Source organism: Camarhynchus parvulus, chromosome 5 (genome assembly GCF_901933205.1).
Source record: "Camarhynchus parvulus chromosome 5, STF_HiC, whole genome shotgun sequence".
NCBI lineage: Eukaryota > Metazoa > Chordata > Aves > Passeriformes > Thraupidae > Camarhynchus > Camarhynchus parvulus.
Genome location: NC_044575.1, coordinates 41,616,435 through 41,644,308, shown reverse-complemented (window position 1 = coordinate 41,644,308; position 27,874 = coordinate 41,616,435). Strand labels below are relative to the sequence as shown.

Below are 27,874 nucleotides of genomic sequence, written 5' to 3'. Positions count from 1 at the left end.
GATTCACTCTATGCACAATCACCTCTTGCCCAGGTCTTGGCTGTGATACATTGAGATGTTAGAGCTCAGTTTGCTTGCATTCTTCCACGAGAATTTGGTTCTGCATTGTCACAGTGGGAAGGTAATCATTGACTGGGTCTTGAATGCTTGTAAGAACCTGACCTATCCCTCGGCTGATTCTCTGCCCATAAGACCCACTGCTGTTTTTGGCTGAGACTGTCTGACCTCTGTAGACTTGAGCCTGATGCTCACATATACCGAACTTGCTTAGCAGGATAAACACATCTCTGCGGAAAGCTTTGGTGAAAATAGCGTAAAGAAAGGGGTTGGCACAAGAATTGAGTGGGTAGAAAAGTACCAGCAAAATCTTGGAATTGGAGACAGTTATCAATGGTTTGTTCATAATGGCAGATAAAGCATGGAAAGAGATGGGAGCCATGCACAGAAAGTCTGTGAAAATCAACACAGCCATCCTCTTGGCAATTTTGGTGTCTTTGTCCCCTGACTTGTACTGGGGGTTTCGCACAGTTAGGTAGATTTTTATGTAGCAGGCACAAATGATGATGAAAGCAATAATGTTACATATTAAAATGAAGACAATGTAGGCTTCAGCCACTGGTGTTTCAGTGTCCATAGGCAAGCAGATGCTGACTTTGGTGTAGCTGCTGACCCCGAGCAGTGGCAGAAGGGCGAGCAGGATGCAGGAGAGCCACCCTGCCAGCATGACGAGCACGGCGTGGCGCAGGCGGATCTTGCGGTCAGGCCGCATGGCGAAGGTGATGGCGTACCAGCGCTCCAGGGTGATCACGGTCAGGGTGTACACAGAGAGCTCGCTGGCAAAGACCGTGAAGAACCCGGCTGTGTTGCAGCCAGGCCCCGTCTGCCACTCTATGGCATGGTTGTAGTACTCTGACCTGGTGTAGAGATCCACTGAAGCGATCAGGAGGAGGTATAACCCCATGCAAAAGTCAGCAAAGGCCAAGTTACACATCAAAAAACGAGGTACAGTCAGTTTATAATGACTGGTGAGAAGGATGAAAAGGACAAAAATGTTGCCTAGGATGGCAAGCAGGTTCACAAACCACACCACAATCCTCAGAAACTGATATCCCATTATATCCTCACAGGGATTAAACTCATCAGGCTCTGGCGTGCATATTACATCTTCACTGCCTCCACAGACAGGATAGTCATAATGACTGTCAAAGGTCTGCACATCTTCCATTTGAGGGTTCTTGAGCTCTTTGCCAAAGCCAAGATTTCCTTCTCCACGCTCCTCCAAAAAAATGTAATAATGGGGATTTTCATGAAAACTTGTGAACTTGGTGTTTGTGTCATACACAGCATTGGTGTGGTCTGTGTATTCTTCTGCATAATCTTTGTAAAATGGGTCTCTGAGAGTCTTGACTGATCTCTTCTGAAAGCTGTGGCTGCTGTGGTTACACATCAGGTACTCCAGGATCCTGAAAGAGTAGAGGGGGAAATCAGTGCTGGCATTTACAGTCTCACTGGTGCACAGATTGTGAACATAGGGAATGCTTAAAAAGCAAATCATCCTGGATGAAAATGTAGCTATGGAACTGTGATTGGATATATTTTTGTTAACTGACCATAAAACACACTATAGCTTTTCTGGGCTATTTTTATTTAACTGTATTTTTAATTTTATCCCCAGTAGTGATTTTACTTGTTTGACATCCATAATCCATCTTCTTTTTTGAGATCTACATTCTTAGTAGGTAAGAAGGCATTTATTTACTCTTTATAACTTCTTGTATGTAACATACAATATTACTTTCTTTTTCACTGTTGCTTACTATTCAATTTCTCCCAGAACTTCCATCAGTCTAATTTCTGTTCAGTAGCTTCTTTACAGCTAACTAGCAGTGCAGGAATTTGGAATTCTGTACCTCATGGTGTGATGCAGCAGTATTTGCAGTCAAAAAATTTTCAGTAGTTAACAGCTTTCCAGTTAGAAAACATGAGACTTGAGGCTATAACCTCTCCAACACTTTTTTTGCAGGCCTTGCTGTAGCACATTACCATTTTCTTTATTCTTTCACTTTAATTCTGGGCTCAACAAGAGGAGGAACTGCTGCAAAAGGCCTTACAAAAAAATTCTTCTGCCACTTTGCAATTGTAACCTGTTGCAAAGAACATTGTCTATACCTAGAAAAAATTGTTACAAAAGTGCCAGTAGATGTATTTTTGTAAACATTTTTTTTACTGATATATTAAAAAAAATGCCAGTTAGTGAAACTCACCCACTTTTTTTTTTCCAGCTCTTGAAAGCACAGCAGTGACTTGGGTATGATAGGTCAGCTCGCATTAGCTGAAGAAATACCTTTACAGCTGGTAATTTCTTTAAAGTCCATGTATTTTTAGCCATTAGTTCTTTTAGGCTTTCCAATCCTTTGGCTGGAAGGTTGGCAACAGCTGTTCTGGAGACATCCCTAAGAAAGAAAAAGATTACTAGATCAGGTTTTTTTTCAGATTGTTACTGTTCTTCAGGAGTTTCATAGAATTCTATAATAAAAATAAAATCCTAAGGAGGTGGGGATTTAATATTGCCTTGCTAAGTTCTGATATCATTCAAATTCAAGTAAAGCTGTTCATTTCTCTGTAATTTTCTATCTTTTAAAGCTGTTGTCTTTAATGTCTTTTAGCACAGAATATGTATTATAAAGAAATATCATGACTTTTAAAATTACACCTTTAAAGCCAACGAAATAAAAATACATGTGCAACCACACAGTTTTAAAAATCCTTTAAAGAAATCATATCTTCCATTGGAAGAGTTATATTCCTTTAGACTTCCTTAGATTAATTTTAAGCTATTGGCACACTTTATTAGAAAGCATTACAATTCCTAAAAGAATATTCTCTATATACTGAAATTCAAATCTTCTGTCGTAGTCCATCCTGAATCTCTCAGAAAACGGCGTATTATGTTTGTTGCTTTCTACTTGTCTGCTGAGGTGGACTCATGAGAGAGATGATGCACAGTTGATGGGGAGGTGGCTTTCCTTTCAGACTGCCAGGTGAGTGTCACCTAGTCCTGCTAGTGTTTCCTACTCAGTTTTTGCTTTGTCCCAAACTTCTTCTAGTGACATTTGCAGTTAAGATGTTTTTAGAATTACAGTCTGTGAAGAAGTAAACCTGTAAAAAGAGTTCTAGGGTAGGAACATCGTTTGAGCATTGTTTTATCATGAACACTCTCATAATAAATAAATCTAATTTTTCTACACTTTCTTATCCCTCTAGAAGTCTTGCTTACTGTCTGGGTTCTTGAACCCAAAAGGAAATTGGAACCAATTTTATGCTTTAAACAACTTTTAAATGTCTACAACATTTGGGTTTGCTCTGTTGATTCTTTTTTCCTTTTGGTTTGTTTGTATTTGTTTTTAAATTGAGTTAGAAAATGCTGCTCCTTTTTGTAGGAGGACTTTTTCACTTCTAAAAGCTCCCTTGCTATCATATGTTCTTTAATATGTCACAACTAATTAATTTCAACTACATAAAATTCTGTTTTGTACTTCTGGAGTCCTTTTTCATAGATATTTCTACCGACAGCCTGAAATGGCTCTTAGAAGAGTCTGAATATTATCTGCTACCATTTTACATTCTAAAGGATCACAGAGTAGTTGAGTTTCCAAATCATCCAGTTTGACCTCCTTGATCAAACCAGGGTCACCTGGAGCAGGTTGCTCTGAGCTGTCCTCCATTGACTTCTCAGCATCTCCAGGTCAGGAGACTCCACAGCCTCCTTAGCATTGTGTTATGGCATTTGAGCACTCTCACAACAAAGAAATTTTTTCAGATGTATGATAAGGTCCCCTCTCAGTCACTTCTTCTCAAGGCTGAACAGGCCCAGCTCCTTGAGTCTTTCCTCATGAGAGAGGTGCTCCAGTCCCTTAATCATCTTTGTTGCTCTCCACTGGACCTGTGTCAGGAGCTCCAGGTCTCTCTTGTCCTGAGGAGCCCAGAGCTGGACAGAGCACTCCAGCTGTAGCCTCACCAGGGCTGAGTAGAGGGGCAGGATCATTTCCCTTGTTCTGCTGGCAATGCTCTTTCTTCTTCTGTAGCAAAACATCTTGGTAAATTAGATTTTGGAATAGATCTTACCAAGATAAGGCTTTTCAGCAACCCTTATGGGTCTCCATCAAGTTCTTATGGCTGTGGCAGCTATCTGCAGGTAGGCTAAACACTCTGTGATGGGAGAGGCTAAGACTCTTTGAAAGGGAAATTACAACTCACAAACTTTGGAGAGTTTTTTGAAGATGTTCAGGCACAAGCTTATGGAGAAAGATGATCCTATTTGTGCAACGAGTTGGGAATTCTGACAAGCCTTGACAAAATCAGATATCAAGGGCTGTTGAGGTAACTAATCTGTTATGTGACAAAGGGAATGTCTCTCCTGGATTAATTGAAAAATAAAAGAGTGGGATAAAAGCCTGAGATGACAAGATTTTATGTGAGAGGAAGAATGGAAAGTTGATTGGTATTTGAATATACACGTCATTGCAGCAGGGCCCACAGAGGCAAGGCTGGCTCTGGTACTACTGGAATACTCATAAACAGTATGGGAAGGAAGTGAGAGGAGCTGCAACAAAGCTTGTTTCTGGCACAAAGTAATATCTGGCTTTAATGGTAGTGAAAGTTAAACCTCATTGTCTAAAGAAGCAGAAGGCTTCTGCAATAGCAGAAAAATAATATGCTTCAAAATTAATGAATATAAAGTACATTTAGGAAAAAAAGCAATTTCAACCTTACATGGATGACAGTGGGTTTGAATTTAGCTAGCACTCTGGAAAGTTCTTGGAGTCCTCTGCAAATATCAAGTCAGTGCTTTTAGTAATGTTGAACGAAAATGGAATGCTGAGAATTCTTGGGAAAGAAATAGAAGATGGAGGAGCAAGAAAACTTCACGTTGTAAATCTATTCTGACTGTAACTTAAATACTATCTGCAGTTCTAAAAATAGTATATGCAGTTATAATAAGAGCATAGAAAGCTGCAACTAGGATAATAAAAGTATCAAGTTGTTTATATATGAAGTAATAAGGTGCAGATAAGGACTTCTCTTGGGAAAAGCTATGTCTGGAAACAGCAGTAGTAGACTATAGTGCCATGCAGATTATGAAGAAGGTGATTTGTAATGATTATTCACTCTTGTGAGATGAGTTTTGGAACTCAGTGGAGTTCCAAAGAATGGAGTTTCAAACACACTTAAGAATGTGAGGCAAGAGACTAAAAATAAGAGAAGGCATAATTTTTTACACAACTGCATAATTGTGAAAATCAGTGCTGGGGTTCATCACGTAGGCCAAAAAGCTAAGTAACAAGAACACTGTACCTCTTTTGGTTTGGTTTTATTCACATTCCCATCAGAATTGTCTGGGTCAGCAAGAGCACCCTGGGGGACAAGGGCTCATGGTTTGGAAACAGCTGCTGAGAGGAGCTTCTCTGGATGTACAGGGAATGGAGCTGCAGCTCCTGGAGAGCTGCAAACAGAAGGGAGTTGCAGGGCTCCAGTTGTGGAAGCAGTTTCCCAGGGAGCAGAGGTGAACATGCAAAGTCTGTGGCAACTCAGAGTGTTACCAAGTGATGTTAAAAAGTGTCAAAGAAACATCTGTTCAGTGAAAAGAAAGGGCTTGGAAGAATTAGTTGTAAGACTGTCATTTCTGTTCTATCTTACCAAATCCTGTGAATTATTTTGTGTATGTGCCTATGGGTGTATATTTAAGCAGACAGGTATTGCAGGTTTTGTTTTTAAACACTCTGTTTTATACTGGAGAGCTTGAGGGAAAGTTACAGGAACAGATGCCTTAAAGTTCTTGTTGATTTAGGATAAATTTCTGATGCAGGGCTAGCAATAGATGTTTTGTACCATCCATGGGCCATATTAAACACAATGGCTCAGAAGTTTGGAAGTTTCCAAAATCACAGTTTGGGAAGTCCCTAAACTGCTGGTATGTGGTGTCTGCCAGCAGGAAGTCGTGTGACCCTCTCTGTACCACTGCTATTGCAAATCAAAGAACATCCTGGGAGTCTGGAGATAATTTGTCTCCCAGTGGAAGATAATTTTTTAGTTATTCTATCTAGGCCCACATTTTGTTGTGTGGTGTCAGCTGGCCAAGATGAAAGTGTGGACTTCTCAGGGATTTTTTTAGCTTCCAAATCTAGTCTTGATGATGATCTAAACAGAATCACAATCTACTTAAAGCAGCATAGCAGCTGTCTTCAAACTAGATTGAAAATATTTATAAATAATTACTAATCCTCAGAGCCATGTGAATCCAAGTAGTTGGAGTTGTCCAGACTATAGTATCTGTGCCTGCGTTCATAGAGAAGACACATTTTCCTGAATGAACTTTGTGTGCCAGTGTACAGAATCATTAAGGCTGGAAAAGACCTTTAAGATCATCAGTCCAACCATCAATCCAACCATCAATCTAACACTGTTCAAATGCTTTACAAGCCCTTCTGTGAAAAATCTTTCCCTAATATCCAATCTAAACCTCCCCCATAACAACTTGAGGCGATTTCCTCTTGTCCTGTTGCTTCTTACCAAGCCCTGATCAGCCAGATATGGTCAGTCCCAATCAGTTAAGGATGATCAGTCCTGATGTTGGTCTGCTGAGAAAAATGGGAACTGACTGCAGTTATGTCTGTCTCATTAACATCCAATCATATTGATAGCTAAGATGATGTTTAAACACAACAGTGCTTACATTGCATCTAGGAGTGTCTTGCTGGCACTGCTAAGCTATAGCTTACACCCTTAAAGAAACACAAGAGAATGGCCAAGAGGTCTGATGGACTTGTCAAATGGATCTGTCTCAAACTGAAGTGGCCATAAAGCAAGCTAGGTAGGAAACTGATAAAAAGATTGATAGCAAGTCACAAGGACTGGATGGTTTTCAAGAAAAGTTCTGAAGCAGCTGAAGGAGGTAGTAGTTGAATTGGTAAAAGAGTCGTGGAACCTTCAGCTTTGCTCTCCTGCAGAAAGGCAGCAAACAAGCCACCACCGAATATGATATACCTGGGGAAAGTCAGCACGTAAGGGGCTTTTGTAAAAATAAGTCCTGCCTTGTACACTTCTCTTGAGTGTTGTACTTACGATCTGCTCAAAGTCTCACGGGACTTCTACAAGGCCTTTGACAAATGCCCACAAGGTTGAGACAGAAACCAGGCAGACACACTGTTGTGGAAGGTGTCACATGCTCAGGATTATGGAAAAGGCGAGCAACAGTCTCAGCTAGCCTAGAGCCAGACCAGACTTGAGCTTTTAAGTAGCCATGGTCTGCAGCCCGCTCAGGTACTGCAAGTGCTTGTGTAGAGTTCTACACTGTGAGGTGGAGCAGCAACCAAAGTGCTCTCAACCAATCTCAACATTTTGGCTTGGCAGTAGTTTTTGTTTTCTCCTCATATATTTTCTTGTATTTCCAGGCTGTTGCTTATCTCAGCTGAAATTTACACATTATATTGAATATTAAGGAGACATTGGAAATGTTCAGATAAACGTGGGAATAAAACATAGCTTATGAATTCACAGATGTTGTTTTCTGAACCATCTGTATATTATAGAAGTGTTAAACAGATATTCAGTTGCTCAGGTTTTTTTTTTTTTTTTTTTCCTGGGTTATTATATTTCAGTCTAATTCTTTGTTGGTTTTATGATGTCAGTATTTCAGAACTAGATCTAAGTGATATTAGCTTTTGTCAATAATCCTTTTCATTGCTGGAAGCATGCAATTGTAGTATGAAATCCAGTAATAGCAATAATTTAAAAGACAGGTAGTTAAGAAAATGAGATTGAATGCATCATAGTACAATTGAGAATTTTTACCTAATCATATACAAATTTCTGACAACTGGAATAGGTAAAGCATAAAATATATAATAGATGGGCTTAAACTACACATACTATTTTAACTCTACTGAAAGATTTTTTTAAATCTAGAAATAAGCATGGTTTGATTAGCTAAATACAGAGTGCTCCTCTTGCTCAAAGACTTGCTTATGTCCCATGGGAGGAACCATTCCTAGATTGAGAAATGATGCTTTAAAGAGCACTTCTGCATTCTACAGATAATTAACTGCTCACATGTACCTTGGGTGACCGTAATATTTTGAATTTGGACTCTGTTCAAAAGCTAATTGAATAATGAACCTGATTATATTTTTGTTGTACTTTGTTGAACTTTTGCTCTTGGCAGCAGCTCTTGTTGCATTTAGTAAATCAGGTCCACTGAGTTGCTGAATCCTTGCCAAGGTTTCATTTTGAGGTGAAGAGCAATGTACTATCATTATTCTCTTAAAATAGTATTCTAAAGGGAGCAATCAGTGTATACATCCACATACATCTGAGTATACAACAGTGACAAAGGAACCAGAATTGCTGACATCTGTTTTCCTCTATTCAGTGAGCACAATCCCTGCTTCCTCTGCTGTTGTAAACTGCAAATTCGAAAAAAAAAAATTACCTAGCTTTTCAATTCTTAAGTATGTTTAATTAGGTGGTCTGAGAGCATGGCCAAACTCACACAACATACATATAGCCACGCACAATTCTTTGTAGTTAAATCTTTGTCATTAAAGCTTCTTTAAAGCCAAAATGGAACATTACCCCATTAGGGTGGATCCATGGTCTGTATTTCAGCCTTTAAGTTGCCGTTGCTGCTGAAATACTGATCAGAAAAAAACCCACGATCTCTGGGGCACACATTCCAGCTACCATAAATTCCTATCTCACCTGAAGAGTGCATATAGGGAACTCCAGACAATAAGTTCCGCCAGCTTGGTAGGGAGGCAAGACAGAATTTCTCTTTAGAGCTCCATAAATGTTCCTTTTTTGATTTTTTTTTTTTTTTGGTTTATACTGTTGCCACTAGAAGCAATTACTTAAACTATTCTCATAACAAACTAAGTTGTTCACACTGCCCAAGGGAATATGAAAGGGGCTGTATTAGTCAGACTTTTCAGACTGTTACCCTAGTTAACAAATGTGTGGTCTCTCTGTAAGTAACTCATTGGTCAGGACGGCATAGTGGGGGTGTGTACTAAGGCAAGAATTGCAAGGACATTTCTGTTGCCTGTGGGAGATGTTAATGGCCATTGACATGACACAACCACAAATACTAGGTTTTCACTCAGTTTTCATCTTTTGACTTCAGCCCTCTTAATGTAATGCATATGTGGGAGTGTCAGAAACTCTTTTGTTCCTGTTAAAATAATTCTACTTCCTGGAGGTCAGCTAAGAGATCTGTCCAGGTAGAAGGATTCCACTTTGAATTGTTGCTCATTTTATGGCAAATCTTTTCCACAATACACATGCAGAATAATTCCTGGTTATCTGTGGGTAACACAAGCTCCTAAGCTGCTATTAAAATTACATTAAAAAAATTAAAAGCTAATAACTTGAATTATTAATTCTGTACTGGTTTTGGTTGGCATAGAGTTAAATTTCTTCATAGTAGCTAATATGGGGCTATGTTTTTGATTTGGAAGTGAAAATAGTGTTGATAATAAAGGGTTGTTTCAGCTCTCCCTGGGCAGTACTTATACACTTTTGTTTTACACACCATCTGACCAGTGAGGAGGTTAAGGGTGCACAAGCATTTGGAAGAGGATATCCAGGACAGCTAACCCCAGCTGACCAAGAGATATTCTAGACCTTACCAAATCATGCTCAGCAGTAAAGACTGGGTGGACATTTGCCAAGACTGCCATTGCCAGGGGACTGGCTGGGAATCAGTGGGCTGGTGGTGAGCAATTGTTTTTGTTACATCACTTGTTGTTCTTGGGTTTGGTTTGTTTTCTTGACCCTCTGATTTTTTTTCAACACCCCTTTTTTAATTATTAAAACATTATCTCAACCCATGATTTTTCTCATTTTTACCCTTCCAATTATTTCCCTCATCCCATTGGGTGCAGGGGCAAATACATGGCTGTATTTGCTGTATCAGCTGTGGAGCTGAGGTGCAGGCCAGTGTTAAACTGGGACACCATCCTAGGAGCTTTATCTTAGAACTTACATAACAACATGATGTGAAATACTCTGGCTTTTTCAATCCACTGTTGATTTACTGTGCTTATATACCATTTCTGGCCTTCTGCCTTGGAGAAGCAATACCTCTCTCTGTAATGACACTATAGTAAATACCACATCTCTCTTTAGTTATAAGTACTGCTAGGACTCTTATTAGCCATGAAGGTGTATCATTCTAAGAGGAGATGAATGGCTGGCTGTTTAGACTGCAAGTGTAAAACATGTCCTGAGATCAAGGATCAGTGTAGCTGGGATAGCACAATAGTTATGGAGGACTAGGAAAAAATTCAAGTAATTTGAGATATCTAACTTGAAAACAGGGTAAAAAGGAAGTTCTTTACTTTTTAGGAGTTCTTTTATTTTTTTAGAGAGACACATCCTAGGAGCATCTCTAGCCCCTAAACCAAGAGGTTTTGTGTAACTGTTACATCTCCAAGCTAGCCTTTGCTCAGGAAGCTTAACTGGCTCTTACAGCATACAATTAACCACCCACAACCTTTTGCAGCATATTATTACTTGTTCACCTGTCTAGCATAACAGCAACAACACTGATGCCTTAAATATCCACAATAATCAAGAGTCAAAAATCTGTGCTTCTGCAGGCTCTCACCTGTAAAAAGAGTCCTTCTTTTGTATTACAATTGTACACCCATAAGACAAGATGTAATACAGAATATTGCATAAGAATAATTGGTAGGAACAGTATATGTAATGTAGGATGCAAGCATTTCATAAATCAGTTCCCTAAAGCACAGGCTTTGTTGCTGGTATTATTTTTGTAAACATGCCATTCCTGTCCCTGCTGCTCTGATGCTAATGGTTGTAAAGAAATTGTAGGCTAAAACAGTATTATTTTTAAAGCTGTCTCTAGTTCATTTTCACCTACTTACAGTAGAGTTGGTCCACTGTGCACTCCCAGAAATGCATCATCATTGATAACTTTGAGGTATTTGTTCTTGTGCAGATAGCTGCAGAAACAAACAAAATACAGTGATTTGGAAGTAGTTATCCATAGGTTACTGAAGATCTCGAAGTTTACTTGCCTGCACAGATGTACAAAAGCAATATGTATAAAGGCCATCCTTTCCCAACCACATACTGAAACATAATCAGTTGCTTCATTTTCTGTGTACCCAAGAAACAAAATACAGGTTTTCCATTTTGAAAAGCAATTAAATTCCTCAACAAATACTTTATTTTTGCTAATTTATTTATTATCTTTGTTCCAATTTTTTTCTCTCACTGTCATACACATAAGAGCACGTGCATATACACTATCTCCAAGTACATACGTGTGAGGATGAGGCCAAATAGTTTTGTTTTCATTCGTCAGAATGGGGTATGGGAAATGACATGATGGAACACATCATGAACAAACAGGAAAACTATTTCCTCCATGTTTGCAAGTTCAGCAAAATTTTTAAATACTTTAAAATCCCCATAGTCTAGTGGAAGTTTCTATATACAGGCCAAAAGTTAAGATCAAAGTTTTGTTATAGGAACAGTAAGGAAAGAATGGGATGTTTGGTACCCCATTATAAACATTCACAAGTTAGCTTGTGATGTAGCTAGTAAGATGGAAAGTGATCACAACAGATGTCAGAGGATGTCTGTGAAGTTCAGAGAGTCACACAACATTCTGAGTTGGAAGGAACCCACAAGGATCATCAAAATCCAACTTCTGGCCCTGCAAAGAACAGCCCCAAGAGTCACACCATGTGCCTGTTGCTTAAACACTTCTGGAACTCTGTCAGGTTTGGTGCTGTGACCACTTCCCTGAGGAGCCTGTTCCAGTGCCCAGCCACCCTTGGATGAAGTACCTTTTTCTAATATCCAACCTAAACCTGTATGGCAAAACTTCAGGTCATTCCCTTCTGTCCTGTCGCTGGGTACCGCAGAGAAAAAATCAGTGTCTTTCTCTTCTCTTTCCCTCATGAGGAAGTTGTAACTGCAGTGAGATCTCCCCTCAGTCTCCTCCAGGCTGAACAGACCAAGTGACCTCAGCTGCTCCTCATACATCCCCTCAAGGTCCTTCACCATCCAGCCCTCCTTTGGACACTCTCTAATAGTTTAATATATTTTCTTATATTGTGACCAAAACTGCTCACAGTGAGGCTGCACCAGAGCAGAGCAGGACAATCCCTTCCCTTGCCCAGCTGGCAAGCTGTGGTGTGGAAAAAATTAATATTCTGATCCTGTCCTGGTTGAAGTCATTGGCAAATTTTTCATCACATTCACTGGATATAAGTTTATATTGATCACCATAGTAAGAAATGAGAAGTAAATGTACTTCATCTGGGTTACACAACAGAAAGTCTTAGGGAGCCAAATAATGCTTCTGGCATGCTATTCATTGGACATTACTCATGCCTTAAACCTTGTTTCTTACAGAGGAAAATAGTTTACATCACCTTCTTAGCTGTTGCTGTTTTAAATAAGCTTTCATTCCTTATTAATATATTCTAGCATCTATGCATTCTAGCATCACCTGGTGTTTGTGTTTTCTGAGAACTGATTTTCATATCCTGTAAATGGCACATTATCGTTCTGATCATTTCCTTTAGTGTGCAAATTTCCTTATGATTTTGTCTGCAAAACGAATACAAAAATTAAAACCAGAGCGACAGTTAAGAATTAATCCAAGATTTCAACATCTAGGTTGTAGTGTTGAAGGACACAAAAACCTGCTTAACCTAATAAAACCTGTCTGCTTTAGTAATTAGATGCTATTATACAACCACTTAATTGCTTGTCCAATTTTGAAATATTTTCCGCTGATGTTTGAGTACCATAGTGACTAATAAACCTGAAATATAATAGCTGATATATCTGATAAAAATCTCCAAAGTTACAAATAGAAACAGCTAGAGACTTTGGGAAGTACAGAACCATGTGTTACTAAGGAGGGGCTGCAGTGTTAGCTGCCAGTTTTCACATCAATGAGTCAAGCCCATCAGAATGTACAATTTCCTGATGCTAATTGGTTTCAGTTGCTTAGGCCCTTTTATTTTGATAGGTACTGCTTTTAGATGGAAAGAATAAGGCTTTGGTAAATACTAATTTGACAAAAAAAGCTCATGTATAGTCAGTTCCTTCTGAAAGTGCCATTAATCCTGCTGTTACTGATAGTTAAATGATACAGAATATCATTTAAATTCCCTGCAGAAGAGAAAACTACAGCAGTGGTATCAACATGTCTAAACAATCTTAGAAGTTTTAGAAATCACATAGTTGATGTGTAATATCTAGCCTCAGTGGGGACACTAGAATAATTGTAATTTTGGAGAGTTGGTGGATGGCAATCAGATAGACATGAATACCCCAGTGCAAACTGCAGGAGATCTGTAGCAGTAGTGCAGAATCTGGAGTAGGAGATGCTGATGTTTTTGTAGTGCTCTAAGTAAATGAAGGCCCTTTTTCATGTTTTTCAATCCAATCAGAGCAGTAAACCACCTATATTTATGTCTAACAGTCTCTATCTATGGGGGCCAGGGGTAAGTAGGAAGAATATTATGTTAAGCCTCAACCACACCAGAAAACACCATGACTGCAGGATGCTCAGCAGGACCTTCTGAGGGCACAAAACACCAACAGGACATTTCAAGTGCTATGTAAAATATATGCATCTGGCTGGGTTATGAAATGAAGGTTAAAGAAAGGGAGAACAGGCAAAAAAGATGCAAGTGAGCAGTACTAAGGATTCATCATATGATTTTTCCACACAATTGTTTATCTTAACTCTGAACTATGCCAAGCATTATAAGTGAACCCTGAAAGTGTATACTAAAGTAAATATATTCTTGTGGAGTTTATTTTTGTGATCAGATTTTGAGATTGCACACTTTCCACTTTGGTAATTTAGATAATTCTGTAAAAGCTCATCACAAATATATTTTGCCATTCGCTTAAAATATCTTTTAAAAACTCTTCTTTCCTTACCAATTACCTTACAGAAATAAACATTGGTGCAGCAGCACTACTTTGCAGGAGTGATGCCATTTGGGACTTTAATGATGGGTTAAGATGAGGGATTCAAGTGTCAGATGAATGCTTTTCAGTGTAAGTATCACTCAGCCCTTCATTCCTGGTTCCTGACTTCCCTGCCCTTATAAAACTTACACTGCAGTACTGTGGATCCTTATTGGATGACAAGATCAACTAGGTAGTGCTATTATTCAGTATGATAATGGAAACCATTTATCCATGGTTTTTCACCTATACATGCATTAATTTTTTTGGCCCCCTTTAATTACATAGGCATGTTAATACAGCAAGAGTGGTAGAAAGGCATAATGCATAATAGAAGATAGCCTCCAAGATTCCCAAAATGTCTTCTGATTTATGGATGGAACATGAAGTCTTTGACTAGCCAAAAATTTATTATTGTTTTTGATTGTTTTGCTTTTTTACTTATTTTTATCCTTGAGTAATTCAAAACACATTCAAATTTCCCTCATCCTTTTTCTATTAGTTTATTTTTGCTCCTATTTTTGTTAAATTCAAATGCTCTTGGATCAGACCCAGAGAAAAACAACTTCTTCCTTCACTATACAGTGGTAGATAAACAGGTGTTCAAATTAGAAATGCCAGAATAGAGAAAATTAAATATTTGCCTCTTACATTAACTTAATGCTGCTGCTAGAAACAACAAATCTCCAAGCTTGCATTTAGCAAAATTGTACTTTATCCTGTAGTACGGTAACCAAACTACTTCAGAAAATTAGTTTAGACATTTCAGTGTAGTTTATCAAACAGATAAAGTCTTTACCACTCATGTTCAGCTCCCTCGTTTGCCTTGTACATCTAGAGTAGTGCTCTGCTCCAAGTAAATGTCATATGACTTAATTAGGAGAAATGTGTTTGTTGCAATAAACAATTTTTACTGCTGGTAGATAAACCCATGAGCATAAGTCTAGTTTTGGTTATTATGTTGGTTGTTTGTTTTGTTTTTTTTTTCTTCTTTTTAAATTTGATTGACTAGTGCATCATAGCCAGTTTCTGGTAGGATTCATTTAAGATCATAAATCATAGAACTTACCAGGTTGGAAGGGACCCATAAGCATCATGGGGTCCAACTCCCTAGTCCTTGCGATGAAAAACAAGATCATGACCATGACCATCATCCAGATGCAATTTGAACTGTCTTGGTGCTGTGACCACTCCCCTGGGGAGCCTGTTCCAGTGACTGACCACCCTCTTGGTGAAGAACCTTCAGCTAATATCCAGTTGAACTTCACCTGATGCAGGTTCATTCTGCTCTCTTATCTCCTATCACTGGTCACCAGAGAGAGATCAGCACCTGCTTCTCCACTGCCCCCCTTGAGGAAGCTGAGATCTCCCCCTCATGTTCTCCTTCTCCAGGCTGAACAAGCCAAGTTACCACAGCCACTCCTCATAACTCTTGCTCTCAAGGCCTTTCACCATCTTGGCTTCTGTCCTTTGGACATGCCTAAGAGTTTGATATCCTGCTCATATTGTGGCGCCCAGAGCTGCCCCCAGCACTCGAGGTGAGGCTGCCCCAGTGCAGAGCAGAGCAGGACAATCCCTTCCCTTGCCCAGCTGGCCATGCTGTCATGCACTCCAGGACAGGGCTGGCCCCCCTGGCTGCCAGGGCACTGCTGACTTGTGCTCAGCTTGCCATCAACCAGGACCCCCAGATGTACTTCTGTGGGGCTGCTCTCTAGCCGCCCACTTTGTGTGTATAACAGCATTACACCGTGCCAGATGGAGAATCCAGCAATTGCTATTGTTAAATTCAGTATAGATGGTGATAGCCCAGCTCTCAAGTCTGTCCAGATCTCTCTGTAAAGTCCTCTACTCTTAGCCTTAAAAAATACTTATATATCTTTAAAGAATAGTAATTACTTTTTTTTTTTTTCTAAAAATAAGCAAACAGTGTAGGGGGATAGAACATAAGTAAGTAAAGGTAATATAGAGTGTACTCTTACCCCCTAAAGAGCTGCAGCTGAGCCAATTATTAAGGATTAGGAGCAGACCTGATGTTAAGATGCCACAGCTGTAGCCAATCAGAAGAGTGATATAAAAGAATGGATTGGTGGGAACTGGAGTCAGTTGGGTACTGTGAGGACAAGGAAGAGTGCCTAGAGGAGCTTCCTATGAGAAACATCAAGGAGGTGTGAAACTCTAGCGATATGGAACCCTTGCAATACAATGACAGTAGAGCCTTTGCAATAGAATAACAACAAACAGTATCTACAGAGGCTAGTATGTGCTGTCTGCTTCTCTTCTTCCCAGTTCAATAAAGCAGATGTTTAGGACTCCAGATCTTTTAAAACTACATTTTCCTTTGATTTTTTTAATAATAAGGAGAATTCCAAAGAAGATAGAAGCGATAGCACCTGCATACTATGAGAGAAGCATAAAGAAAAATTGCTACAAAATAGTGTCCAACCTGTGTTTTGTCAAAATGTAAGAAGTTGAAGAGCCAACACAGTTAACATAATGGCCAAGGCTTGGAAAGTTGCTGAGTATTGCTGCATGCAGCTTAGAGGGATTCAGTCAAGACACTGGCTTTATTTTTGCTATATTTTACATCTTGCAATTTCTGTGGGCACTAGTACAAGCACAATGTCATCATGGAAATCTTCATTTTTCATATGAAAGTTCAAAGGAACTGAACTAGTGTGAATAAAATCAGATCTATTCCAGATCTTTGGTTTGACTCAAACCTTTCAGACTTTAAGAAGTCTAGCTAGCTGCTAGACTTATCTGCTAAGTTAAAATAGGCAGTTTGGAAAGATTAGGACCATGTGAAGGATGCTCTTATGGAATTCTTATAGAATTTAAGCCTAATTTAAAATAAAGCACTAAAAATAATCATATCTATTCTCATGTCTCTCTGGTTAATTTAAGAGCTCACGATGAAGAAATCTCTTTATTCATGAGAGTGACAGTTTTTGGTCAAACCTCTGTAGGACAAGAGTAAGCTCTGTGAAAGTGAATGGAGTCTCTAGAATTGAGATTTATTTTCTGTTAATGATTGAAGCAGATGATTTTGGGTATGGTGTAAAAAGGATGTTCACTCACTAAATATTATTTTTTCAGGAAATACAATAAGTTGCAGGGAAATATGAAAAGGTTTATTCATGCTTTTGAGATGTGCATCTCATTTCCAGTGTAAGTGGCTGGTTCCTCAGAATTGCTCCCAGCACCTCACATCACTCTCTTTTTTGCAGGTAAAAGACACCTGTGAAAGAACTGCTACCATTGTCAGTGCTACGCTTAGTAACACAAACAGTCTTGTAAAAAAAAGCATAATTATCTTCCAAATTGTCTTAGAAAAGGTACTGATCAAACAAAGTTTTACTCTAGCTTCAAACCAGGACAAAACTCACAATGGAATTACTTGCTATGATTTTATTTCTGAGATATAAATATACATACTAAATGAAAGCACACTGCAAAAGGCATTAAGCAATTATGCTGTTATTGCTGGCTGAAATGAACATCCTCTCTTTGCTCCTTTAAAGTAATTAAAATAAGATAGGTATTTCAGCGCCTCAAATAAGCAGAGAAGTTTGGGTTTTTTTTCTTCTGAAAGAAGAGAATTACCTGCTACTTACATAGCATCCAGATTTGTCCCATTAAAAGCATGGCCTTGAATACTGGTAAAACCATTATTGTAGAGTTTACTGCAAACAAAGAAGAAATTACATCAGTGTATTCTGGGCTGCTTCAATACATGAATACCTAACATCCTATGCATAATTTTTCTTTGCAACAGCACACTCATGGATGGGTAAAGTTTAATCTCTTGAAGAAGCAGTAGTTACTGTGCAAGGTCAAACAGATGCCCAGAAGAGTTCTTGAGTGCACCTGAATCAAGGATGCCATGTGGCAGGTGTGCCATCTACCTCTTTTTACAGCAATGATAGACCAAACCACTTTGTTATAATTTTCCCACTCTTAAACTAAAAGCAAGGAACCAAAATCCTGCTAGGATTGATTAAGGAAGGCTACGGGAACTAACTAGCAAAAAAGGTCTGATTTTACTATCAGGCATGCCTTAAATTTTTAGAATTCATTCTTTTACTCCCTTAGAGCAAAAGGATTTTTTTTAGAATTTCTTCAGAATTCATCTGTTTGCATTCTAATGCTCTTCCTCCCAGTTCAGTTCATAACTCATTATAGTAATTTCACTCCCATCAGCTCTTTATTTTGGCTCACATTGACTGACTTACATTACTGAACTTTATTTAAGCGTTTTCTTTCAAATATAACTCTTCTGATGTTTGCCATTCATTAGTTTCCATGGTATGTACCACTCAGGTTGCAAAAATTGTTAGACACAGTTATAACCCTGATGAATCTTTACAGGGGGAAAACTTTGCAGACCTTCTCCTTTGATTTTTTTTCAAATATAAACATTCACTGGCACTAGGGTCGTAGAAAAACTAGTCAAGCCAGTTTAAAGAAAAGAGCAGGACTGATTCAAATAGCTGTCAAAGTACAGAATTTATGCAAACTAGAATATAGATACTGTCTGTCTGTGATGTTTCTCTATTGCAAACTACTAGAGAGTAGGACAGGAGTATTTTTTTAAAAACATTTTGTGACTTAAACTGGAAGAACTTACAGGGTTAGAGATTCATTACAAAGCCCATGGAAAGCATTTGCAGGCACTGAAGTCATATAAGGATTATCTGCAATTTCACTGAAAAAGGAGACAAAATATCACAATCAAGCATCTGCCCAACAGAGCATCTGGAGAACAGCTTTGTTATTAATTGTTATCTGCCTTGATAATAAATAGATGTTTAAAACATAATTATTTAAATAAATTAATTGTCATGTATTTTAATATTAATATATTATAACATAAATAACATTGCTATATTTATGATATTATAAATTTATTTGTTCAAATAAGTAAGTTTAAAATAATAACCTGTTAAGTTATATCTAAGGCCAGAAGATACATGTAGGATTGAGCATATTCCAGCACCCAGGAATAGAGCTCATGAGGTAAATGGGTTTTGTAGTTCTGGTGAGGTGTGCCAGCCTGTATGATAATAGTGGCCAATGGCACAGACATGTCCCTGGTCTCATGAGCCAGAGAATCAGCAGAGTGAGTAACCATTAGCTACAGTGTCATTTGAACAACCCATGTGGCTTTAGAACTGAAATCCTGCTCACTAAATTCAGGTAAGATATCAGATAATACCTTATTCAGGACAGAGGCATTTTACTATACAGAAGTGCATCTAGCACCTCTCTTTCACTAGTAAGTGAAATAACTTAGTGATTCTTCTCACCTCTTGTCCAAAGGAGTGTTTCACTACTCATTTCTTAAATACTTTTTTTTTTCTCATACTCTGCCTTCTTAATAAGTACTTTGTATCTTCAGACCAAAATTCTGTTGTAACAAAAGGGAGAAAGGAAAACTACAGAGATTTACTATTACTAAACTGGAGAAAGGAGAGAGGAAAAGGCTGGTAGAAAAAAAGGGAAGAGCAAAGTATTTGATTGCCCTTTTTCTGATTTTTCCTGAATAATACTATAGTCTAGAAATGAAATTATTGTGCAAAGGTTTCTTTTCCTTCAGCTTGTGGATTAGGTACAGCCTAATAAGGCCCATGCTTAAAGTCCATGGGCTGAGAAGTCCTAACAATTACCCATGTGCCAGAAATAACTTCATTCATTTTCTGTGCTATATTTGTGCATATATATGTGCTAACGCTGAACAGTACTCCAACCATTTTCATTCCAGGTAATTTTCCCTGATAAGTGGTTTCCACCACAAGTTATTTGGGTTTGACATTTTGCAGATTGGTTCATTTTTTTCTAAATAAATGTTTACTTGTAAGTTGCTTGACCTCAAAGGCAAATAGTAATAAAATGAATGGGTTTCCCCCAAGCTATACCTTATTCATTATTTAGAAGCTTATTATTTTCCAAGAGCATTTTTTTTCTGATTGGAAGAAACACAAGGTCTTTCATTGAATAGCAATATTTAGAAATAGGTATCATAGAACTATCTTCCTTGAAAGTACAGCTCTATTCTTGAAAAACTCTGTGCAGCATATAAGACCTATATTTATCTTTTGTTAGTTATTGCTATAAAAAAATATCAAGGCAGAAGTAAAACAATGTTTGGCTTTCTGCCACTTAGAAAAGCACTGAGTTAGTTAAAGGAAGAACACAGATGGTTGTATAACTGCTTTGTTTCATCTAGCCTGATCAATTCTTGGTTCTCTCTACTATGTAGAAGTAGATCTAGCGGAGTTTTCAATCTGAACTGAAGCCCTTCTGGTCTTTAAGAAGCTCCCTAATAGTTTTTAGGATGTAGTTACATCTCACTCAGAGCTCTAACTGGCTCAGGTTTCAATCTTGGAGGCTTACAGCCAAGGTGAATGTGTGTTAGAACAAAGCTTATTTCTGGTCTCAGAAGATCCTTGGAAGGGAAGAACTCATTGCTTCCTACAGGTCTCCACTTTTTAGCAAAACAAGCAGCATTTCTCTATTGCTCTGAGGTTCATATTGCCCATGGCAGACCATGAATGCAGTGGAACTGACCCTTCTCAACCAAAATCACCTTTAGCAGCACTGAAACACGGTCTGTGCTAGATCATCAATCACATCTTTGCAAATCACCTTCTAACATAGCACACCTCATTTTTAATTGCCTTTTGCCTAGCCCATCCAGCATTCTCTTCCAGCTGAAAACTGCTACAATATAAGATTTCTAACTCCTCTCCAGGACCAAGAAGCGATCAAGATACTTTTACCTTGTGTCAGCCTGCAAGTCTTCATCTGCAGCACTCTTCCTCCTCAGCTTGATTACAACTCAAAATTCTGACTTAGATTAATACGGGTCGATATTGTCTGTGCTTTTGAAACACCAAGAAACCCCTGCTTATTTTAGAGTTCAAAGCAGAACTCTGTTTCTGAAATATCTTTAAGAATAATAGTGGGAAAGCTCCTTGTCCCCATTTGCATTCCTATTCTTTTTCTTCAAGAAATTGTTCTGCAGTTTGCTTCACCATGCCAGGAAAATTTGTTACAAAAATTTTGATGGGATGACTTGATGTTAGAAGGATGTATGCCAGCTCAGGTCCCAAGTGTCACACTATTCTCACTTCATATTAATTCAGCCATTGCAAAATCAAAAACAAAATAAAAGCAAAGGGCCTGCAGGAGTTGTGTATCATGAATGTGCTGTATGTCCATGTCTCTAATTCAGGTCAAATGTGTAGTGCTAGGTGAGCTGGCGTTTCCAGATTTGGTGCTAATGATCATTGAAATATTGCTTGAGGAAAACCACTTTGTCAGACTTAAATGATATTTTTCTCAAAACCAGAAATGTTCATTATACATTTTCATGTGGTCTGAGGATGGCAATATTCTAACCAGCTGTGAGGACAGATACGTACAGCAAAAAATTCACATCAAATGAATAGATTTTGTTGAGGTCTGGAAATACTTTGAGTCCAGTATTAAAAATACCACTGAAAGAGAGGAGAAACAGAAAGAATTACTGCATCACTGAACAACAATGAACAATGTATTTAAAGCGTTCAACAGAGCAGGATGGTTATTGCATCCTCTCTATTGTCAATCAATTCATTTATAATCAATGTCCAAAACAGAAGGATGCAAGAACAATATAAAAATTTCAAAATGCCAGACTTATGATAAATTATAGAATCTAAAAAATGAGAACACAATAAGACAGCCAGGATCTGCAGAGGGAAGAATCTTGTGAGGTTGATAGGAAGAAAATAATGAAAACTCTAGTTTATTTTAACTTGAGACATGAAGGCTGCTTCAGTTAATAGTCTGGACCCCCAAATCCTCTGTCTTTCAGTGAGGCTAAGAGTTGTTCATATAGCTCTAAAAGGGAAACTGTCTAAAATGTGAAATGCTTAAAGCCCCTTCTTTGTGAACTCCTGTAGAGTGAAAACAACTGTAGTTCTCAATTTTTAAAACTATTATCTTGAAATGGAATTTTTTTACTACTTTCTTTTTTTATTACTTTCACATCTGTAGGGAAAACCTGGACAAATCTTTCCTTCTTGCCACTGTCCCCACCACATACACATGGAGGCCTTTCTTCCAAATATTACTCAAAATCACAGAAGTTTCTTTAGAAAATCATGGAAAATTTTCAGGATTTCTTTCTGTCATAGAGGTCATATGAAATCAGGTGTCTATAGGTGAGTTTTTCACATTTGGCTGACAGGTATGCTTTAAAACCCTGTGTAAAATTTTGCTGAGGAATATTAGTGTATTCTAGATATTTAATGGATGAGACAAATGGGAAAACTACTGATGAATTTGTGGACATGTTTTCCTTTCTCACAAAAGCAGTAAGAGTTCCAACCCCTACCCTTGCTGGCTTTCTGTCATTAGAATAAAGCAACAGGGAAAAACATGGCAGTCAGCTCCAAAATCAAATCAAGTTTGTTAGCAAACTAACAAAACTGCTATAATGTAAAGAGTCATCTGTGAGAGTTAAATGCCAATTTGTTGCAGGTACTAAATACTTACAGGTATTTCAAAAGTGGGAGGTTCTTAAAGGCATCTGGATCTATGTAATCCAAGTTTCTAAGATTTCGAATTTCACTGTAAAAAGGGAGGAACATTGATAATTAATATTTAATAACATATCGCAACAGAAATCAGCAATGTTAAAATGAAATTTCAGGGACCTAATTCCTGCAACAAGCTTTTTGTACTGGACAGCACTAGCTTAAGACCAGAGCAATCTTACAATGATGCATTATCATCTGGATAGGTGCCATCCTGGGGACTGGCCTTTTGAAGCAAGGGGATAAGAAGTACCTAAGATTTGATTATGGATCCTTTGTCTGCATGGTCCTAAAATCAAAACAAATACCCTGTGGTAATGGCTGTTACTTTGAACATGGTGGGGGTTTTGTTTCTGTGACATTGAGTAAAAAAGAAGAAAAGTAAAACCTTTGTTATTTGTATATAATAATCCTATCAAATTACAACCATCTATGCTCCTTATAATTTTATGTGCAATTTTTCTGCTTACTTTCTTCATGGCTCTGACAGTATTTTGTATTATTTTTTCCTGTCTTTACAGAGCTCATCAAGTGATGGCTCAGTCACTTAAATCAACTTTGTTCTGAGACTTGAAATGGACACAACATTCACTACATAACCATGCCCAGCAGTATAGAAGATGGCACATCTCTTTGCTATATAACAAGGCAAGACATAACATAGACTTCATTCCTTATATCTTCTGTCCACAGTTAAGTCTTTAAATACTTCTACCTAAGAGAAAGCTTGGTCTGCAAATGCTTTTTTAGTCTGCACATGTTGAAAAACCAGCCTGACACTAATCACAGCTATGGCCATGATGGTGCTTTCTGCAGGTGTGTTGGTAGGGCTGCTGCCCCTCCAGCCACCACCATCATTGCCTGGAGTCATGACTCTTCCTCACTTTTCTGAAATATTTGTCACTTTGCTTAGTACAATTTCCCTTAATGTTTCTAATTCCTCTATTTGCTAGCAGATTTCTTTCTTTTCTATCTATAACAACAGTCAGCAGTCTGGCTGCACCAAGCAGACTCTGCCAAAATTCTCAGTCTTGAGGTAGATTCAATTGACCTACCAATTTTCATCTTTTATTAAAAAAACCCTCCCCCATCACATGCAGACTTTTAGTTTCTTGGACTCTACTGATTCCGGCAGTTTTGCACGGATGGTTTTGCATGTTTGCTTCTATTTGTTTACCTTAAATCAGCTCTGGACACTGGTCTCACAAAACTGCTGAAACAACTCTCAGCCTTTCTTAGAATAGAAACCATATAGAAAGAATGGTGCCAGGCTTCCTTCTGTTACTAGCAGTGGAGCAATGGGTCTGAAGAAAACATTTCTAGCTACTTATATAGAGAAATTTGATAAAGATGACAGATTTAGATGGCATGGTGGTGCAGGTTATGTGGGTGATCTTCCAGCCTTAAGTCAGTCAAAGTGCTGCTACTGGACAGAGACCCAATGGGCAGAAACCAGTGGTATTCAATTTACCATGGCCTAACTGTGCTAAGTAACCTATATAAGAATCAGAAAATTGGGATTTAGAACTACCTCTGGCTTTGGAATTGTTTTAATAGGATAAAATAAACCCAGACAATTTGTCTAAGAAATAGAAGTGAGAAAAGAGACAGAAGTTAGTAGATAAATCACTATGTAGACACTGGTACAAAGATTTCAACCTCTCCATATATTTTTGTACTGACAAAACAGTTCTGCTTCACCTTTCTGGATCAGTTTTCTCTCTGTTTACTAAAACACTGTAGGGAAATGAGGATTACCATTTTACTTGAATGTTAAATTGATGTCATTAATTGCTCTGCTACTGTAGTGCTGCACTCAACTATTCTTCACATCTGTTAGCTACTTTGAACTGTAGCTGTGTTTCTGTATTTAAAACAAATCCTCTCAGTGTCAGTCTCTTGCTTCTCTCCAATTATTTTAGTAGTTATGTAGCTATCACATTCCCAACAGTGGAATTTGCTTCATAAATATTAACTGACATGTTTTTCCATCACTGACTGCTTTCAAAATGTTGGATATATGAGCTTCCTGGCCTGATAATCCTCTGTGGACCAAGCATATTCCAGGGAGAGAGAGTCTTCAGTTCAACCTTTAGCCTGGAAATGGATAATGCATTGGAGTATCAGAGTGTCATCAGGTTTTGGTTTGTTTCTATTCAAAGCATTCTGCCTAAATTATTTGGATGAGGGTACTGGAAATAAGAATTCAGAATCAGCTGATGGTACTAAAATTAAACGAACAAAATAGTGTAATGAGATACAGTTTTGATTTATTAAGTAATGGGACCATGAGAGGACATTTGCTGATTAAACAATGCAAATTAAAAGCTAATTAATCTGGGAATAAAATATTTTAAACAGCCAGATGAGACAGCACAGTAATGAGAGAAAATATTGAATAATGTGAGTGAGGGAATCAATATGATTCAACTAAACATTGGGAAAAGGTTTATATCCCTGCTGTTCAATTTTCTTGAACTAATTTTTGGATTCAAAAAGAAGTATGCTTTAATATATACTGTATTTATACTTGCAATTCATCCTACTCTTTGTATTGCAGAGGTGCCTCAAAGCCCAAAAGGAAGAAAAGGGCCATTGTGGAGCAGACAGCCAGGCTCAGAAGTGCCTAGTCAAAACAGATGGGAGAGGTATAAAAATAAAAGGTGATTTGACAAAAGTGAGTGTTGCACTTAAGAAAAAATGAGGACAGAAATCCAATTTTCCCTACTTCTAGTCCAGTCAAATGTGCCTCCTGCATTTGACTGGCCTGAATATGTGGCCTCTCATTTCATCTGGGTGAAAAACAGAAAGATCTTGCGTGCTGTGGATAAATGTAGGTAACACCAAGGTAACCATGACACACAGCTGAAGTGCAAAGAGTAGATTTATTCCATCATCTTTCTGGCTGGAGGATTCAAAAAAATCAAGTAGAGACACATAGACTGCTAGGCTCACATTGGCAGGGGTAAAACACAGTGAGGCCTGAGTGCTGCCTTACATATCAAAGGGGGCCTGGAACATGTGCAAATCTTCACCGGGCTGTGCTTTACAATCTCTGCACTTCTTATCTCCTTTCCCTGCTTACAAAGAGGCCCCAATTCTATAATAAGAATGCTTTTAAGTCTTTCACAGTTTTCTGTTATCTTGTGAGAAAATGTCACTTCTTCAGTAGATAAAAAGTAACCAAAACAAGCACAGATACATGAATTCTCTGACACTGTTTTCTAACATCTCCTTGGTGCAAGATTGATCTCTGAATGAAAACAATTCTAATCCAATTTATTTTTCTCTCTTCTTGCCAATCTTCTCTTTTCCAACCCTTTCCTCCCCATAGATCTTTGTTTCCGTTCATGAACTGTGCTGCTGTCCTTGTTTTAAATACTCAAACATGATGAGTCTTAGAGTACTGGAAGGAATTCCTCTCTAAAATCACAGATTTAAGGAATATCTGCTGCTCCATTAATATTGGAACCTATGAAGTTAAGCCCATAAGGAGAAAGGATATTTGAATAATTCTGATCTCATCAATTAGCAGGACAAACTGCATTTCACAATTTCTTTTACAGTAATCAGGCATGAGTAATATACCCGAAGACACATGAATGTATGATCCTAATTTTCAAGCTGTAATCAAAAGACTGCTTTGGTGTAAAGATTAATCCCAAAAGGTCCATAAAGATAGAAGAGCAAGTTGATTATCAGTAAATTCATTAAGCAGGGTTTGCACTTTTATCATTTATCTTCTACAAATTGGTGTGTTGAAAATATTGAAACTTATGAGCTTAAAAATTATGGTTCTTTTAAAAGCAGCTCTAGGAAAACTGTTAGTAGTTTAAGCTGCCTAAAATGCAGAAGCCAAAGAGTATACTTAAAATGCCTAGTAAGCTAGTTCTCAGATATCTAAATGTCTATGAGAGCTGATTTAAAATTACTTTTGAAATGCAGCTTTAGAAAATAGAAAAATCACAGCACACAGCAGTGTTACAATTCTGAGTCCTTCTGGGCATTAAGTGCTTTTAAGGTATAAGAAAACCTAAGACAGTTAGAAGACATTTTTGTTAACCATTGATACAAAAAGGCAAAAGGTGCCCTGAACAAACATTTCAGTCCTATAAACAACTGTGCAGTCCTAACTGAAATTACTTAGAGATGCTCATTAAAAAAAAAAAGTATGCTGCTACTTACCCACTAAGTAAGAGAATTATTAGTGGAGTATTTACAAAAGTATTCAAAGTTGCTTTACAAACTCTATTCTTGGAAATACAGAAACCATTTTAAAACTGTCTTATTTGTGCTTTAAAGATACTTGATGTTTGACATTTTAGTTCTGGCACTCAGACTAGGAATTAAAAATGTGCTAGGTTTACAATCAAATCACCACCTGACTGTCCAAGAACAGCAATTCACTTTTCATTTTTAATGAAAATACACAAAAAGTTTATCTCATCAAGAATGGGCAGAGAAAGTCACTTGATTTTATAAAGATATGTGTCAAGACTTCCAAATAACTATGAACTTATGTTTAGTTACAAAGCTATAACTACTTTCAAATCCAAATGTAACTACTTTCAAATCCAAATGTATCTAAAAATGAAACTAATAGTAAGAACAATTCAAATATTAGGCTAATTAATTAGTTGAGACACATGCTTGCCAGCTAACTTTCAGAAGGGTTAATAAGCCACTTAAAATTCTGTTTGAATTTGGTAACATTAAAAGAAGCACAAACATTTACATATTGAAGTGGAATCTAAATTTCATTCACCAGATGTTTTCATACCTGCCTTGCAATATTGATACATTTCTTGAGTCTGTTTAAGCCCAGAATTCAGAAATTGCAAATCTGGTTTTACAGTAGCAATATAATCATGTTATGCTGTGATACCTACAAAGACTAAGGATATCCAGGTCAGCAATTGTAAAATGTTTTAAATATGCTTTTTTTTTCATTGTATTGTGTAGGGGGATAGAACATAGAATGTACTCTTACCCCCTAAAGAGCTGCAGCTGAGCCAATTACTAAGGATTAGGAGCAGGCCTGATGTTTAACAGGCCACAGCTGTAGCCAATAAGAAGAGTGATATAAAAGAGTGGGTTGGTTGGTTGAGGGATCTGGAGTCAGTTGGCTACTGCAAGGACAAGGAAGGGTCAGTGCCTAGAGGAGCTGCCTACAAGAAACATCGAGGAGGTACAAAACTCCAGCAATATGGAACCCTTGCAATGTACTGATAATAGAACTTCTGCAATATAATGACAACGTATTATAGTAA

At 37.9% G+C, this 27,874-nt stretch overlaps 1 protein-coding gene across 3 annotated transcripts in view; it reads right to left on the bottom strand.

The window, feature by feature from the left end:
- Positions 1 to 58: 58 nt before the first annotated feature.
- TSHR (thyroid stimulating hormone receptor) overlaps positions 59 to 27,874 on the bottom strand; it is a 45,176-nt gene continuing 17,360 nt past the window's right edge. For all 3 annotated transcript variants that reach the window (XM_030950248.1, XM_030950249.1, XM_030950250.1), the window contains 7 exons: positions 22,564 to 22,638; positions 21,447 to 21,521; positions 18,650 to 18,727; positions 17,637 to 17,705; positions 10,944 to 11,021; positions 2,265 to 2,453; positions 59 to 1,463 (listed from right to left, as the gene is read on the bottom strand). In XM_030950248.1, coding sequence (XP_030806108.1) covers positions 59 to 1,463; positions 2,265 to 2,453; positions 10,944 to 11,021; positions 17,637 to 17,705; positions 18,650 to 18,727; positions 21,447 to 21,521; positions 22,564 to 22,638 — 1,969 coding nt within the window. The remainder of the gene's footprint in view (positions 1,464 to 2,264; positions 2,454 to 10,943; positions 11,022 to 17,636; positions 17,706 to 18,649; positions 18,728 to 21,446; positions 21,522 to 22,563; positions 22,639 to 27,874) is intronic.